The sequence below is a fragment of the Nomascus leucogenys genome, chromosome 23, assembly GCF_006542625.1.
Source record: "Nomascus leucogenys isolate Asia chromosome 23, Asia_NLE_v1, whole genome shotgun sequence".
Classification (NCBI taxonomy): domain Eukaryota; kingdom Metazoa; phylum Chordata; class Mammalia; order Primates; family Hylobatidae; genus Nomascus; species Nomascus leucogenys.
This window is the reverse complement of record NC_044403.1, coordinates 30,140,107-30,157,191: the sequence shown is the minus strand read 5'-3', so window position 1 is coordinate 30,157,191 and position 17,085 is coordinate 30,140,107. Positions and strand designations below refer to the sequence as shown.

Here is a 17,085-nt window from a genome sequence, read left to right as displayed (position 1 = left end):
TCTGTCCTTTGTTCCCCCCACAAGGAACTTCTTGCAGTTATCCAAATGTCCTCTGTCCTTTGTTCCCCCCACGAGGAACTTCTTGCAGTTATCCAAATGTCCTCTGTCCTTTGTTCCCCCCACGAGGAACTTCTTGCAGTTATCCAAATGTCCTCTGTCCTTTGTTCCCCCCACGAGGAACTTCTTGCAGTTATCCAAATGTCCTCTGTCCTTTGTTCCCCCCACGAGGAACTTCTTGCAGTTATCCAAATGTCCTCTGTCCTTTGTTCCCCCCACGAGGAACTTCTTGCAGTTATCCAAATGTCCTCTGTCCTTTGTTCCCCCCACGAGGAACTTCTTGCAGTTATCCAAATGTCCTCTGTCCTTTGTTCCCCCCACGAGGAACTTCTTGCAGTTATCCAAATGTCCTCTGTCCTTTGTTCCCCCCACGAGGAACTTCTTGCAGTTATCCAAATGTCCTCTGTCCTGGTGCATGTCGAGGCCCTTGCATGGAGTCGTTCCTCCACTGAAATCACCACGCCCCCATGCCTTCTTCTGGAGAACTCAGACTTCTGTTCAGACCCTCAGATGTGACTGCTTCCATGTTACTGCTCTCTCTCCCATTTCACTGGGACTGGAAAATACCTTCTTCAAACTCCAGGGAGAGTTACTCAGCTCCCCCTTCCCTGGTGCTTTGCTGATGCCTCTGTCACGGCACTCAGCACATCACACTCGGATTACTGGCTCGCAGTCCCCTGCCTCCAGAGGCTCTGCCTGCATGCCTCACAGGGGTTATTTCCAGAGCACCCAGCTCAGTGCCTGTCCAGTGGTGAACGTCCATACATGTGTGGTGAATGAATGAGTGGACAGATGTGTGCAGGGAGAATGTGAATTTACTCCCACAAAGCTTGTATGTGCCAAAAAATATTGGTTGTTTTTCATAATTGAGCTAATCTTGATGCCCTAGCCCCATCTCCTACATGGCAGGAGCATAAAGAAATTTGTATCCAGCTGAGTAAATGTAGCCCAGTGCTGTATTTTAAACAGTCCCTTAAGGTAAAGTGATTTGTCTCTCAGATTGCCTCTCTCCCAGCTCTTCTCTTGGACAGAGCTGGACACATGGCAGAGAGGGACTTTGAGATCCCAGGAAGCAGGAAGTGATGAGGGCTGGTCTAGAAGCCACGCGACCCCTCCGGATGCTTGCTTATCTCTGCTGCATGGAGCTAGGCTGAACTGCTGTCTTAACTGGTACCTGTTGAGGTCCATCTGGTCAGGGCATCCACTGCTGGAGTCCATGCGCTCTACTTGCCTCCGCCCTTGAAATCTCCACCTCTGCTCTCTGACCCTTGAGTTCTGTTGGCCCCACTGACTTTAGCACCTCTACACCTCAGCTGAGGACATGGACACTTCCAGGTCCCTCACACTCCCTGAAGGAGCTGGGGGAGGCAGCAGCACTATGACAGGCCCATTGGCCTACCGCTGTCCCATCACGCCCTCTGTAACAGCCAGGATAAGCTTCAAGCCAAGGGCTGACCTTCTCCCAGGGTCCGCCAAGGCACTCCACCAGCCCCAATGTCCCCGGGCCTCCCCGTGGCCATCTGGGTGTTTCTAAAGCAACCCCCCACCAACCTCTTGGGGTGTGGTGCCCAAGGGCTAAAAATTAAGTGAGGACCCTGGTGTCTGACTTTTGCTCCACTTCTGACACCTTCTTTCTCTCCCATTTCACCAGGACTGGAAAATACAGGCTTTTTTCCCAATTCTTGTTTCTCTCAAACCAAGACCTCGTCTACATAAAAAATCTAGGGCCAGGCCCATCCGCTCTAGCTCTTATTACAGAGAAAGAGCTCTAGAAATATTAAAAAAATTTTTTTCTCTCTCAGTAATGCTTGGCTGTTACTGCTTTATCTCCAGCATCTGGAGAAGTGGCTGGTACATAACAAGAACCTCATAAATATTTGCTGAGTGAGTGAGTAATTAATAAATGAATGATCTTGCCCCAGTAAGACAATAGACTTGACACAGATTCAAACAAAATACCTAATTTGACAGTCAAAGTTGAAAAAGCATGTTGTGCTTTAACAGTTCCAAAGCCCCCACACAATAAGAGTAAAGGGATTAAAAATACACTTGAAAATATTTCCAAAATATCATTCTCAGTTCATGCAAGTGAGTAAATAATAAATTAATAAATGAATGAATGAGTGAATATGATCCAGAGGATGGGAGGGAAAATTACGTACTTGTGTCTCGAGTTAGAGATTGCCTGGAACACTCTGGGGACATTATTTTCATCCAGTGATCTATGGTGCAAGCTGTGCTTTTGAACAAGAGAGAAAGAGCAGTGGGGCCTGTAAACCTCTGGAGTCTCCCTCAGCCCCGAGGCTTTGCTACGTGCTGTCCATTCAGCCCTGATCATCTGCCTCTGGGAAGGCCTTCTCCTTCTGCAGCCACCCCTCAATACACTGCAGCAATGCAGACAGCAGATTTTGTTCTTCTAAAGGCCTGCAGCTAGTAGGTTGGCACTGTCATTGAAACTCATTTCCAGATGAGGATCCTGAGGCTTTGAGAGGCCCAGGTCACAGGGCTCTAGTATGGCTGAGTCAGAGCTCATACCCAGGGGCTCTGCTGCCAATCACTGTGCCATCCTAGTGATGAGGTTCTGCCCAGGAATAGTAAACCCTGTTCCTGTATAGCTAGTGTGTCCACAGCGTGCATAACTCTAGAGCCCTGCTATTCAACAGAAATATAGTGCAAGCCACATATGTACTTTTAAAAATGTTCTAGTAGGCAGGTTAAAAAATAAAAAGAAACAGGAAATTTATTTGATTTAAACCAGCATCTCTAAAACATTACTATTTCAATATGTAATTCACATAAAAATTATTAATGAGATATTTTGCATTCATGCTTTTGTGCTAAGTCTTTGAAATGCAGTGTGTGTTTTGCCCTTACTGCACATCTCAGTCTGGACTGACCATGTTTCCCATGCACAGTAGCTGCATGTTGCTAGCGGCTGCCACACAAGGCCACATGGCCCTGGAGGTTTCACACATGAGCAGGTGTCACACAGCAGCCATCTAATCTAGATTCAGCAGTTCACTGATGGTGTCTGCTTAGGGAATATCAAAGGCTACAAATAGATTGAAAATGCCACCAACATTTTCAAAGTATTCCTAATCATTTTCTCAAGTTAGGTGAAACAGTTTAACAATTACAGATAATGGAATTTGAGTCTCAAACTGGCCTTTCCCTTTGCAAAACAGAATGATCCATAGTCACGGTTTCTTTCAAGGAAGTATGAGAATGGAGCCTTTAGGGAAAATTTGGCCAGTTAATGGATTACAGCCATAGTATATTATAGCCATAGTAGAGTATTCCCTTGGTAATCCAGGTTTTCACCCAGAGGAATTAGTTAAAATAAGAGATTTGTGACATTTGGAGCTCACTGTTCAGAATAGAATGTAAACAGTTATGAAACAAATGATTCAGGAAGTCTTCTGTAACCTGAAGGGATTAATTAGACAAGTTGGAGTTTCTGGATCTCAACCTTACGGAGTTCTGAAGTGAACCTCACGGGGTTCTAAAATTGGGAGGACTAGCTCACCCAGTCTTCAGTGAAATGTGCTTCCAATGCTCTCTTCACTTCTGCCATACCATCGGCAACAAGGCACAAATCCAAATTTGCCCCAATCTCTAATAGTCTTTTGTAAAGTTACTTATTTACAAGAGAATTAAACTTAATGATTTTCTGTGTTTGTTGTTGGTTCTGGTAAAAAAAAAAAAAAAAAAAAAAAAAAAAAAAAAAAAAAAAATGGAAACTTACTCTAGCCACTAGAAAGAGCTTGCAGGGCCCATCATTTTGATGTTGTCTACGATTCCAGATGCCTGTCCACCATTGCATGTCAAGCAAACTATTTTAGGAGCACTGCCCGCTGCTCACCTCCACCCTCAGCCCTGGTTCACAAGAGCTACAGGAATGTTTGGCCTTGTCTTACAGAGGGAGGTAGTACATTTGTATAGAGTTCATCTCTGCTGCTCAACCATGCCATCAGCCCGGGGTTCTTGTGCAGGATGCACTGTGCTGAGTCCCGTGGATCTGTAACCAAGTGTAAGACACAGCCCCATTCTTTCGTGGGTCTTGTGAGCTCCGCGGAGAGGCAGGAACCACACAAATAAAAGGTAACTGACAATACAAGGAAATGGGAACTCATTTCCTCTGGGGACCCTTCTTGCCTAAGGTGTCCTTTTGTGTGCCCCCTTGTGTACCTGCCCAGGACTTAGGCCCTGCTGTGACTGCTCACTTAGTGGTCTGTGTCTCCATGTAGGTTTTATGCAGAGGAGGCCTGTGAGCATTGTGCTAGTTACTGAGTATCTGGTACCTAGCCCATGGTCAGTGTTCAGTAACTTTCTTGGATGTGTAACTAGAATGAGTAATGCAGGCAGTAAGCACTGACCAATGCCAAGGCTGAGAAGACTAGAAGCATGCATCGTGGAGAAGCTGGGACTCAGCGTGAGCCCCACAGGAGGGGCAGGACAGAGAGGATAGAGCAAAGGTGGAGTTTCCGGTAGCTGGGAGGACTTGCAGTGCAGCTGGACAGGCAAGAGGAAGGCCCAGTGTAGGGAGAAGGGCAGGCAGAGCTGGGGCCGCCAGAGCAGAAGTTTCCGTTGGAATGCCAGTGATCCTGAAGTTTAGAGACGTAGATGAGATCCATTCGTATCCATCCCTCTCTCCCGGGTCTACATATGGAAGGTTCTATTTCTAGAGAAAATGACTTCCAGTTAGTGTGAAGGGAACATGAATAGCGGGCAAATTTCTCCTCCCTATTTTATCATTTAATTTCTGTATCCTCCATGCATATGTAAACACAAATAAATTTACACATTCTAATAAACCATTACATTTATTATACAGTAGGAAGTGTTGCCAGGAAACCAGTTGTCAAGCAGCGCTATATTTTGAAGAGTGGGAGGTGTATAATTATCTTTAAATACTTTCTCTGGATAGTAATTACCCCACCCCCACCCCAGCCCAAATCCACGTGACTCTCCCAAATGGGTCTGCTCAGGAGCACTCCAGTTTAAAGGGACACGGTCCTGTCCACTCCGGACACTCCTCAGGGGTCTGTGCAGAGCAGCTGCAGACCCATGGGACCGGCCTGACCATACAGCACCCATACCCACTACTCCCAAGCATGGGGAAAGAGGGGCATAATCAAGCTCTCATATTAAACCCACTCTAAGACAGCTCTACATACCACAAAGAAAGCAACCTTGATTGCCTTGGACTCTGAATAACAATTATCAGTGATTTCTGGAACTTGAGACTGTATCTATTTAAAACATGTTCTTTGCAAACTTCACTGTCAGCTCTTCAAGATCAGATATGAGTTTGTCCTGAAAATTCATGTTTTAGGGGAAAAAACTACTTGCCAAATTTCTGTACAATATTAATAATCACAATCACAGGAAAAAAGCAGAGGCATGCCCTGCAAGATAAGACTGTTCAGTATCAAGATCTGGCAAACTTCAGAGGTCGCCTCTCAAGAGGACCATCTGGGACTCATTGTCTCATTCCTTTGTCCCTCTGTCCACCCTCCACCATCCTCCCTCAGATCCAGGGCAGTATGTCTGGGGGTGCAAGAATCCCAAAGTGCATTTAGAAATCATAACTTTAAACTGTTAATGTTTATGGGCACTGATAGATGTATATATTTATGAGGTGCATGTGATGTTTTGATCCAGGCGTACAATGTGTAAAAATCAAACCAGGGTTATCGGGGTATTCCTCACGTCAAGTACTTACCATTTCTTTGTATTACGAACATTCCAATTCCACTCTTTTAGTTATTTTAAAATAAGCAATAAATTATCATGCCTGTAGTCACCATCCTTCTCTCCTATGTTGTATAACCAAATATTGCATCTTATTTATTATATTTAACTATGTTTTTTCACCTATTTACCATCTCCACTACCTGTTCCAGCTTCTGGTAACCGTCATTCTGCTCTCTGTATCCATGAGTTCAATTGCTTTAATTTTTAGCTACCACATATGAGTGAGAATATGTACAATTTGTCTTTCTGTGCCTGGCTTATTTCACTTAATATAACGGCCTCCAGTTCCATCCGTGGTGTTGCAAATGACAGAATTTCATTCTTTTTTATAGCTGAACAATATTCCATCCTGTACATGTACCACATTTTCTTCATTCATTAGCTGATGGATGCTTACGTTGATTCTGTATCTTGGCTATTGTAAATAGTGCTGCAGTGAACATAGGAGTGCAGATATCTCTTCAGTATACAGATTGGAAACCATATTTTCCACCTGGTGGCCTGCTTCCCTGTGTAGTGGATTTTCCCCCAAGTGGTAGGCAAGTGTCCCATGTAAGGTGTGGCCCTCACTGGAGATGGCCTTCAAGCCAGAGCAGAACACTGCCCGGATTAATCCTTTTACCCCTCCCTGCACCTCACGCCAAAAACTAAGTTCTCCCTGCCGTCCTGAAGAAGCAGTACCCTTCTTAGATGACTCTTCACTCTCCTAACCTCATCCTAGATTTAGCAAAGTCTTGGTAACAGGATTTTCTGCAGATCATAGATAGAAAAATGACAGAGTAGAAAGGTGGATGAAGTCAGGCTACTCCAAGAGGCAATTTTGGGGGTAGGTGCAGGGATCCGTAGCAGCCCAGGTTGGCATCTTGGAGTTTGCTGATGTTTGGAGGGGCTTCTGCTCTGGAAGTAGAGGACCGAGGCTGAGGGCAGTGCACACAGCACAGAGCTGTCCCTGCCCCCTGGGGCACACCCACATGTGGCGCTGCTGTGTGCCCGGGGGCTAGGAAGGAATAGGCCATTCACAGACCGGTGGGTTCACACCGATGGGGCTTGCTGCTCCACCACCAACATAACTTGACCCAGGAGGTGACGCTGAGGCTGGATGGTCATCTCTGGCAGGAAGATTGGAGAAACGGACTCATGCATGGACTCTGATTTAGAATGGAGGACCTCATTTCAGCTTCCTTGCGCTGAAGTGGAGGGCCAGTTTTCACATCCAGACTTAGTATGCCACACACACACACACACACACACACACACACACACAGACACAATGGAAACAAAGTTTTATGTAAAAATATTTTTCCTTACTGCTTACTTTAAAAAGCAGTTTCCTTATGATACGCACTGTGATATGTTCCACTCTATTCCTTTATTCAGTGCCAGGCATGACCTCGGTAGATTTCATGACCCACTAATGGGCTGCAGTGTGAGGTTTGAAATCTCTGCCTAGAGGCAGATTCTTCATGCTTATTTAGAGGAATGTCTGTCTAGACTAGAGAGATTCATAGAAAGGAGATCATTTTATGGAAAAATACAGATATTCATGGACTTTATCACCAGGATTCTACTTTGTTTCTCCTCCTGCCTTCATTACCCAGGCAGGAGCTGTATCTTCAATGCCTCGTGGGTCTGCGTACAAGTCCTACAGGGGCCCAAAAGCCATGTGCAGAGCTAAGCACCCCATTCTTCTCATAGCTGACCCTTCTGCCTGGAGCTCTACTCCCCCTCCTCTGGCCCTCCTCTGTGCCGCCCTCCCAAATCGCCCCAGCTAAAAATGTTGGCAGTCCCTTCCATACCTGTCTTTCTTATTCTGCACATCCACTCATCTCAAGGGACTATTGATTCTGCCTCCAAAATTGCTGCCAGCTCTGTGTCGTCTTTTCCATTAATAAATCTATTGCCTTCATTATCTCTAACCTGGAGAACAGGAAGAGAATTCCTCGTACTCTCCCTGGTCTAGAAGGTGACAGAGGGGCTGTTTTTGTGGAGTGTTCCGATGCAACCTGATCATGTCCTTTCCCCTCCCCAAGCCCTCAGCATGGCCCCTGCAGTCTCCTCAGCACCTCTCCAGCTGTGGTTCCTCTCTCCTTGCACAGTGCAGCCGTTTATTAACCACGTCGTCTACTGAATTCAACCAAGTAGAGCTGTATATTTTCTCTATCAGGAAAATGAAAACGCCTCCACCATAGAATCTTAAAATGTGTTTCTTTAGGATCATCTTAGCCAGTGGTTCTCAACCATCATTACACGTTAGAACCACCTGGGGAACCTTAAAAATACCACGGTATTTTGGGGGGTATTTAAAAATACCCAACCCCTAGAGAATCAGACTTAATTGGTTTGGTATTGGGGCTTGCAGACCAGTGGGGTTTTGGGGAGGGTTCCGTAGGTAATTCTGTGTGTAGCCAGGTTTGAGAATCACTGACAAAGGCCTCTAAACCAAGATAGGGGGAAGAGTCCGTAGAGCATGGATGAGCTTTGAGGGGTCTGTGTGCTGCATGGGCTCACATGTAAAGGTGTGTGTGTGTGGGCGTGTGCCCATTTTTCTGAAAGGCAGATCTAAACATTCATCAGATTCTGGAAAGATTCTATAACCCAGAAAAAGAGCCTGTGCTCCAGATGAACCCCTTCTACCATACGGATGCAGCACACAGAGCCAGGGCCAAGAGGCTGGGCAAAAAACCACAACTGGCTCTGCCTGTTGTGATATTGGTCGAGGTACTCAGCCTCCCCGGCCCTTAGTTTTCTCCTCCACAAAAATCGGGATAATGCGTGCTTTGCAGAGTTACTGAAAGAACTGGAGAGAAGGCATGAGAAGTGTCTAATGTGGTACTGGGCTCCTCCTCCACTGTTACTAATAATGCTCTTATTGCTTACAACACTATTTCTAAGAATGCCGTTTTACAAAAATTAAAAAAAACTTCCATTTATTGAGCATCTTCAACTTCAAAGCAGCCAGATGCATTATAAGGTATTTGATCCATCCCCACAATAACCCCATGAGGTTGGCCTTCTTCCCGTTTCACAGATGGGAGAACTGAAGCCGGGAGGAGTTCAGGGGCATCCCCAAGGCGGCAGGGCCTGGTTAGCTGGGTGAGAAGCTGGGCTCCTTGCCACCAGGTTGGGCTGCTCTAGCAAGGCCAGGTCAGCGAGGGGCGAGAAGAGCCACGGCGCTGCATCTTGGGTTGGAGGAAATCTGAATTCACAGCCAAGCCCACCCTTCTCTCCCTGTCCCCTTTCCAGCCGCTACTGGCGCCGGTGGAATCGGTTCTGCAGAAGAAAGTGCCGCGCCGCAGTCAAGTCTAATGTCTTCTACTGGCTGGTGATTTTCCTGGTGTTCCTCAACACGCTCACCATTGCCTCTGAGCACTACAACCAGCCCCACTGGCTCACCGAAGTCCAAGGTGAGCGGCGGCCCCAGCTCTGCCCTGGTTTCCTCCTGGGAACTCAGCCCCAAGGCCCAGGGGAGGGCATAACCACAGGGAGAAGGTGGATGGGAAAGCAGCCAATGGTCGGGGCTCTTGGCAGGTGCTGTGCTGGAGACACCAAGGGCCTGGCAGTTCCAAAGCCCCACAATAAAATGCACTACCTTGTTAAAAACAGACACGGCTCCCCTGATGGCTCCCACACCATCAGCCTGCCCCAAAGTCACTGTTGGGCCCGGGTGACGAGGAAAGGGGCTGCAGCTTGTTTGCCTATCTCAGACCCCTGGCTGCCAACTTCCCAGCATGGATTTTAAATACCTGGGGGCCTTCCTGCAGCCCCGAGGTGGGCTTAACCAGAACACGTGAGGATGGAACGAGCAAAAAGGCAGAGAAAAGAATAGGGCCTGAGCACAAGGAACCGTCTTCAATGGGTCATTCATTCTCATTATCCTTCCTTGGGCCCCTAGACGAGGGCCCCACTAGCCAGGCCTCAGCATCGTTGCTGGGCAGTCAAGAAGACCTGGCCCCATCCTCCACAGCTGCTTTCCAGAGTCCTGGGAGGCCGGGGTCTAGTGGTGGAGAAGTCAGACTCAGACAGTGCGGCTCCAACTGTTGGCTGTGTGGCCTGCACGGATTACTCACCTCTTTGAACCTCCTTTCTCATCTCTGAAAATGGGCATGATGATGGTGATGCCATCCCCACAGGCCTGCTATGAGGAGCAGAGATTGTGTGTGCTGAGCCTATGGTGCATGGGAGATGCTCAGTAAATGTCTGTTATGATTATGATGAGAGAGCCCTTTCCCATTGGCTTGGCCCTAACTTCCGTTCTGGCTGAGGTGGATGGGAGAGGTGTCATGGGGGGTCCTTTTTCCAATGGAGATAATTACTATATTTCCTTTCCCTGCCTCCCTCTCTGCCTCATCTGGCCCTGCTCGGATCTCATCCCTCTCCTGGGCCTGCCAGACACGGCGAACAAGGCCCTGCTGGCCCTGTTCACAGCGGAGATGCTCCTGAAGATGTACAGCCTGGGCCTGCAGGCCTATTTCGTGTCCCTCTTCAACCGCTTTGACTGCTTCGTCGTGTGTGGCGGCATCCTGGAGACCATCCTGGTGGAGACCAAGATCATGTCCCCACTGGGCATCTCCGTGCTCAGATGTGTCCGGCTGCTGAGGATATTCAAGATCACGAGGTACCGGGCGACTCCTCTCATTTTGGAGAGGGGACTCGGAGAAGTTCTTCCAGAGGGCAAGGGAGGTGGCAAGGCCTGGGTGGGAGGGGGGCTGTTCTTCCTCAAAGGGTGTCTCTGAAGTTCACATGCAATGGGGGTAGTTTGTGTTCATTTAGATGGCACATCATTTGGAAATTCCTCTGGCTGCTAATACCAGACACTCATCTCAGTAGTGTCAGCAAGCTAGGGACTTATTCAGCCATGGGAAGAAAGTCCAGAGGCAGCTAGCTGAGGTGCCTTCAAGAAAAGGGTCAGGGACTCAGTCTCTTCTCCTGTGCTTCACCAGCCTTGGTGCGGATTCCTCTCCAGGGTCATAAGATGGCTTCTGGAGATTGAGCCATCACATTCAAATTGGAGGTGGGAGGAAGAGAAAGGAGCAAAAAGACCGACCACCCTGGCCAAGTCAGCCTCTCCACTCCCAGAAGTCACTCCCAGACACACCCATTAGGACTGCTGCTGTCAAAAAAACTGAAAATCATAAGGGTTGGCAATGACATGGAAAAATCGGAACCCTTGTGCACTATGGGTGGGAGTGTAAAATGGTGCAGCCACTGTGGGGAATGGTATAGCAGTTCCTAAAAGCATTAACGATAGAATTACCCTCTCATCCATCAATTCCACTTCTGGGTATGTGCCCAAAATAATTGAAAGTAGGATCTCAAAGAGATATTTGCACACCCAAGTGCCTTAGACAGATGAATGTATTTTTAAAATGTGGTCTACACATACAGTGCAATATTATTCAGTCTTAAAAAGGAAGGAAATCCTGACACATGCTACAAAGTAGATGAAACTTAAGGACATTATGCTAAGTGAAATAAGCCAGTCACAGAAAGACAAATACTGGATGATTCCATTTATACACGGCTGTTAGAGTAGTCAGATTCACAGAGACAGAAAGCAGAATGGTGGGCGCCCAGGGCTGGAGGGAGGGGGCAGAGGGGAGTTAGTGTTTAATGGGTTCTGGAGATGGAGGATGGTGGTGGTTTCACAACAATGTGAATTTATTTAGCACCATTGAATTCTACAGTAAAAAAAAAAAAAAAAGGTTAAGATGGTAAATTTTATGTTATGTGTATTTTAACACAGTGAAACAAATTGGAAGAAATCTTCCAGAAATCTCAGCAAAGGGTTCTGTTCTTGAGCACCTGAGCTGTTAGGGAGGCTGAGAAATGCAGTCTTCTAGCAGGACAAGTTCTTCTGAAAATGCAATCAAGATCCAGCCACTGCAAAGGGCTGTGGACACTGCACTGCAGATGGCGTTCACCCTCTGTCCACATGGCCACCCCTCCATATGTCAGTCCAGCTCCTACCCAAAGCAGGCCATCTCCTTCACTGTCTAGGCAGCAGTGACTCTCATGACAAGGACAGGGCTGAGGGGCACCATGCTCTAGGACAACAATTTTCACCTGATTGTGACCACTGGGAGTGGTGGAATCAATTTATTGGATCACAACCATCATTTTAAAACAGCTCTACTGAAATGGAATTCATATCCCATATATTTACCCCTTACAATGTGTAATTCAATTGTTTTTTATATTCACGGTTATGCAACCATCACCATGTTCTAGTTGTAGAACATTTTCATCACCCCAGAAAGAAACTCCATACCCACTCCACATTTCCCCCATCTTCCCTCCCAGCAACCAAATTCACTTTATGTCTCTATAGAGTTGCCTATTTTGGACCATTCATATGAGTGAAATCTTATAATATGTGTTTTTGTGATGGCCTCTTTGACATAGCATAATGTTTTCAAGGGCCATCCATGTTGTAGCATAGATCAGTACTTTGTTTGCTTTTATGGTGAATAATATTCCATTGTAGGGATATACTACATTTTGTGTATTCATGTATCAGTGATGGACATTTGGTTGTTACTATCTTTTGGCTGCTATGAATAATGCTGCTATGAGCATTCATGTTCAAGTCTTCCTATAGATGTAGGCTTTTGTTTTTCTTGGATACATACCTCGGAGTGGAATTTCTAGATTATTTGGTAACAATATGTTTAAGATTTTGAGGAACTGTCAAGCTGTTTTCCAAAGAGAGTAAAGCATCTTACATTTCCACCAGCAATGTATAAGGGTTCCAGCTTCTTCACATTCTCACAAGCATCATTTTTAAAGAAAGAATGAAATAGAATAGGAAAACATCAGAGGGTCTCACATGAACGTAAACATTGTTTCATAAAAAGCTGAGATACAGACCTGACTTGCAGTAGAATATACATTTGCAGTATAATATATATTTCTTAATGTGCATTATGGTCAACCTTAGAAGACATAAGGCAAACACCTGGAAGGAACTTTCAACCTGTGCCCCTCTAAGGTACAAGTCACCTGTCCTTAAAAATCTGCTTTGGGAGCTCCCAAAAATCTCTGCTTTGGGGAACCTTTGATAACAGGAGCACTAAAACCATCAGTTGGATTGTGATGGGTAAAAAGGGATGGAGGTTGGTGTCTTCAGGATCTGGAGCTGATGGCACCTTGCTCAGAGCGTATTTGTGAGTGTCTCTAAGTATTGCTCTTCTCGTCACAATTCTCCTGGCAGCCACCCAGAGCATGGTCACATGGTGTTGTGGATGGTCCAGGGAGGTAGGCATTTAAAGTGTTTCATTTAGTGCACAGAAAGGACTCAATATGCAGAAGCTTTTATTATTCATCTAATATTATGATGGCTATTATTAGAAGGAAGAAGGAGAAGGGCGCTAATAGTGACCTACATATTCACATACTCTTGTTCTTACTTATTTACCCACCACGTATATACTGTGTATTGAGCTCAGAGAGATGGAAAAAATCGAAAAATAAGGCGTATGGCATGAACTAAACCCAGGAGAAATGTATAGTCTGGTTGGGGAGATGGAGTTTGTGCACATGAAGAGATGAAAGGAAAATCTATGACAGAATATAATGAGCTGGCAAAGTGTGGTGGGTGTGGGAATTACCTGCTGTGAGAAATTGGGAGCAGGAGGTAGCTCCTGGAGAAGGTTGCATCTCAGATGAGGGACTTAACAGACACGCACGATTAAAATCCAGAAGTTTAATGCTCCTAAGCAACAGCCTTCTTTCCCTCTGACCCCATCGAAAGAGAGCTCTTCCTGAGTGTCCTGAATATGTTGGCATTACAGAAAGTCCTTGGTTTACAGTAAAAGTGGTAGAAATCCTTACAACAGCAATGATTACCATGCACCAGTGCTTACTCTGTGCCAGATAGGGTGAGCCAGAGGCCTACGAATGTTAGCTTGAGTAATTCTCCCAACTACCTACATGAAGATGAGGATGAGGATGGGCTACTACTATTATTATTCCCACTTTGCAGATGAGAAACTGAGGCTTCAAGGGTTGTCAGTTGCCCAGGGTCACAAAGCTGCTCACAGGTAACACTGGGATGAAAAGGCAAGGCAGGTCTGTGGTCTGACTTGAGGTGCTATACTCCTAACCACTGCCATGCACTGCAGAGCTGAGAGCTGACCTGTCTTCTTGCCTAGGTCCCTGAGACAGGACTTAAGAGATCTTTATGCCCTGGTTCTTGTTAGATAATTGCCAATTCTACTTGCTCCTCCTGGGGTCTGGTAAGCTATTTTTAACTTAGAGTTTTCAATGCCTCTTAAATAATTCTCAAAATTCCCTGTTTGGGGCTTTTATATATATATATATATATATATATATATTTCTATAGAAAAGAAATCTTGCTGCTATATATTGTTATGACATCTTGAAAAGATTTAACATTCATTCTATTTTTCATCACCAATTTATTTCTAATCTGAAGATATTGCCAAGAAACCATTTTTAAAAATCTATCTTAATCAGAGAGCTTCCTGTAGTCCCTCCACAAGAAGGAGTAGTAGTATTTTCAGACCTCTATGAAGTCTATAAGCAGAAAAAATCATTGTCTAATTGAAAGTGACTTTGGCAAAGGCCGTCATCTTCCTATTTTCAAGTCTCCAAAGCCTCTGGGGACTTTCGGAAAGCAATAAAGAGACTAATTAGGTTGGGGAATCCCATATGGGATTCGTGGATCCCATAAGTCTGTCTCCAGTGCCAGCCTTGGGACTGGGTGACAGTGACCAAGAAAAATGCCTAAAATATGGGTTGGGAGTGGACATTGTGGTGCCTTCAGCTGAACCTTGAAATGGGTCATCTGTGCATGGTCCTGCCATCAGACAAATGCATGCCTTCTTCTTCTTTTAAAATATCTTGGAAAATACTTTGCAGTGTCTTGCTGCTACTCATATGTAGAAGAAATTTCTTCTCTCTCTCTCTTTTTTTTTTTACAATGTAGTCTGAACCAGTAATTGCAATTCTTAAACTTAGCTGAACCCATGAAGGAGCTCATTAAGGAGCTCACTAGAGATTTTGGCCAGCAACTCCTGAAGAGTTCCATGCTAGTGGTCCAATGACCGACCTCACTTGAAGAACTACTGGCCTAATTTCCTACTGCTGCTCTTGGTCTGCTTTCTTCTCCTAAAATACTGCCCTTCATATGCAATCGGAAAACTTGATTATTATTCCTCCTCCTCCTCCTCCTCCTTCTCTTCCTCCTTCTCCTCCTCCTCCCCCTCTTCCTCCCCCTTCCTCCTCTTCCCCCTCTTCTTCCTCCTCCTCCTCCCTCCTCCTTCTTCCTCCTCCTCCTCTTCCTCCTCCTCCTCCTCTTCTTCCTCCTCTTATTCCTCCTCCTCCTCTCCTCTTCCTTCTTCTTTTTTCAAGACAGGATCTCACTCTGTCACCTAGGCTGGAGTGTGGTAGCATAATCATAGCTCACTGTAGCCTCAAACTCCTGGGCTCAAATGATACTCCAGCCTCGTCTCAGCCTCCCAAGTAACTGAGACTATAAGTGTCATGTCTGGCTAATATTTTTATTTTTTGTAGAGATGGGGTCTCACTATATTACCCAGGCTGGTCTGGAACTCCTGGCCTTAAGAGATCCTCTCGCTTGGCTGACCACCTTGCCCAGCCAAAAAACTTGATTCTTACATCTCCACTGTCTTCTCCAGACTGTAGTCTCTAATTCTGTCAAGATGGTACTTTTGATAGTTTTTGACTGAGAAAACACATCAAGGTAAGAGCTACTATGAATTCAGCAAAGCTTTTAAATTTAAATTCCTGTACATCTGTGTATGTTTGAAAAGTGGTAATGTCAGTGCAACACAAGGCTGTTTATTTGGAGTAGTATAATGCTTGATGTACGCATGGATTCATGGATCCCTTTCTAGAATTCTAGAATTCCAGGCTGCTCTTCCCTTACCCAGGGCCCCATGGTCCGAGGGTGGGGAACAGGGATCTAAATCAATGGTTCTTAACCCTGAGGTCATGACACACTGGTACATTCAGAGCAGCTGGATAGTGTATAGCAAATAATTTATTACTGAGAGCTGAAATTCCAAAGTTTGTGAATAGTTTCTTTAAAAAATAAAACAAATTAATACTGTCCTTGTAACATAATAGCATCACTCTGTCACTTGCATTACAAAATGCTTCTATGAATGGGTGAGAGCCGGGTGGACTTACAACTCATCCATGATGTCTTAAGGGAGCAGATGTCTTTGATGTATCATTATGAGGAAAATGAATTATTTACATACTTATATTTTTTGTGTTTTGTCAAAATCTGAGAACACCTTAGGGAGTATGCTACCTGTATGAATATCATCCATCCTATTGTTTCAAGACAAAAAAAAAAGGCCAGGAAGACTGTACTAGACTGTAAAAAAATTATAGAAAAGAGTGAGGAAGACAAGATTCCTGCCCATTGAAAACAGTGGGGCACACGCATGGCCAGAATCTTTGTCATCTTTGAGTAAATGCCCCAGTACGGTGGGCCTTCCAGCCTCACGATGGATTGGGTTCTTCTACCTGTGGCTCTCGGTGCTGCCCAGATTCAATATCCAGTTTGTCAGCCCAGTCTGACATGTTCTGTGGGGTGGGGGAAGGGCTTCAGACAGATTCAATCCGGATGTGATACCAGTTTACTAATTGCATCTCATTTTTGACACACTTGGTTTTCAAGTGCAGTGAGGCCCCTCTGGCACTTGCTGTTTTCCCTCTCACACCTTCAATCCCTCTTTATTTCTCCTGCCACTCCTCCCCTGCAGCTCCCTTCCCAGGCCTTGAAATGGGAGCTGGGGCTGATTCAGCACAGACAGACTGGCTCATAAATCTTGGCCACATGTGGGCCCCATAGAGCTCCAGGTAAGAGCCGTTAGTACGTCTCCCAGGCTCGAAATGTCTCCATGTCCCTACCAGCGTCTGGCCTTGAGCAGCAGATCCAGCCCCACACCCTCCCAGCTCTCCCATCACCTTCTAGCCCCCTCTCTTCTCAGGCCCCCTGGAGTCTCTGAGCTCATTGAGGGCCATTATTAAGGAGGTCTGTTTGGCAGATGCCCAGTTCCCTGGCAGGGGTCTATGGCAAAGGTAGCTCAGACTCCGGAGCCTGCAGTGTGGCTGTCAACACAATGGGTGGTTCTCCTCTGGAATGGGAATGGACTGGTGTCACCTACTAGTAGAAAGATAAAGAAGATGCAGGTGAGGATGACTCCCTAGCCCTGACACAACTGTGGCTGGAAGGGCCAACTAGGTGACACTGAGTAGCCCCGTGGCCCAGAAGTC

At 45.9% G+C, this 17,085-nt stretch overlaps 1 protein-coding gene across 3 annotated transcripts in view; it reads left to right on the top strand.

The window, feature by feature from the left end:
- Positions 1–17,085, top strand: part of CACNA1C (calcium voltage-gated channel subunit alpha1 C) — a 636,647-nt gene that overhangs the window by 500,143 nt on the left and 119,419 nt on the right. For all 3 annotated transcript variants that reach the window (XM_030804511.1, XM_030804510.1, XM_030804512.1), the window contains exons 12-13: positions 9,058–9,218; positions 10,204–10,429. In XM_030804511.1, coding sequence (XP_030660371.1) covers positions 9,058–9,218; positions 10,204–10,429 — 387 coding nt within the window. The remainder of the gene's footprint in view (positions 1–9,057; positions 9,219–10,203; positions 10,430–17,085) is intronic.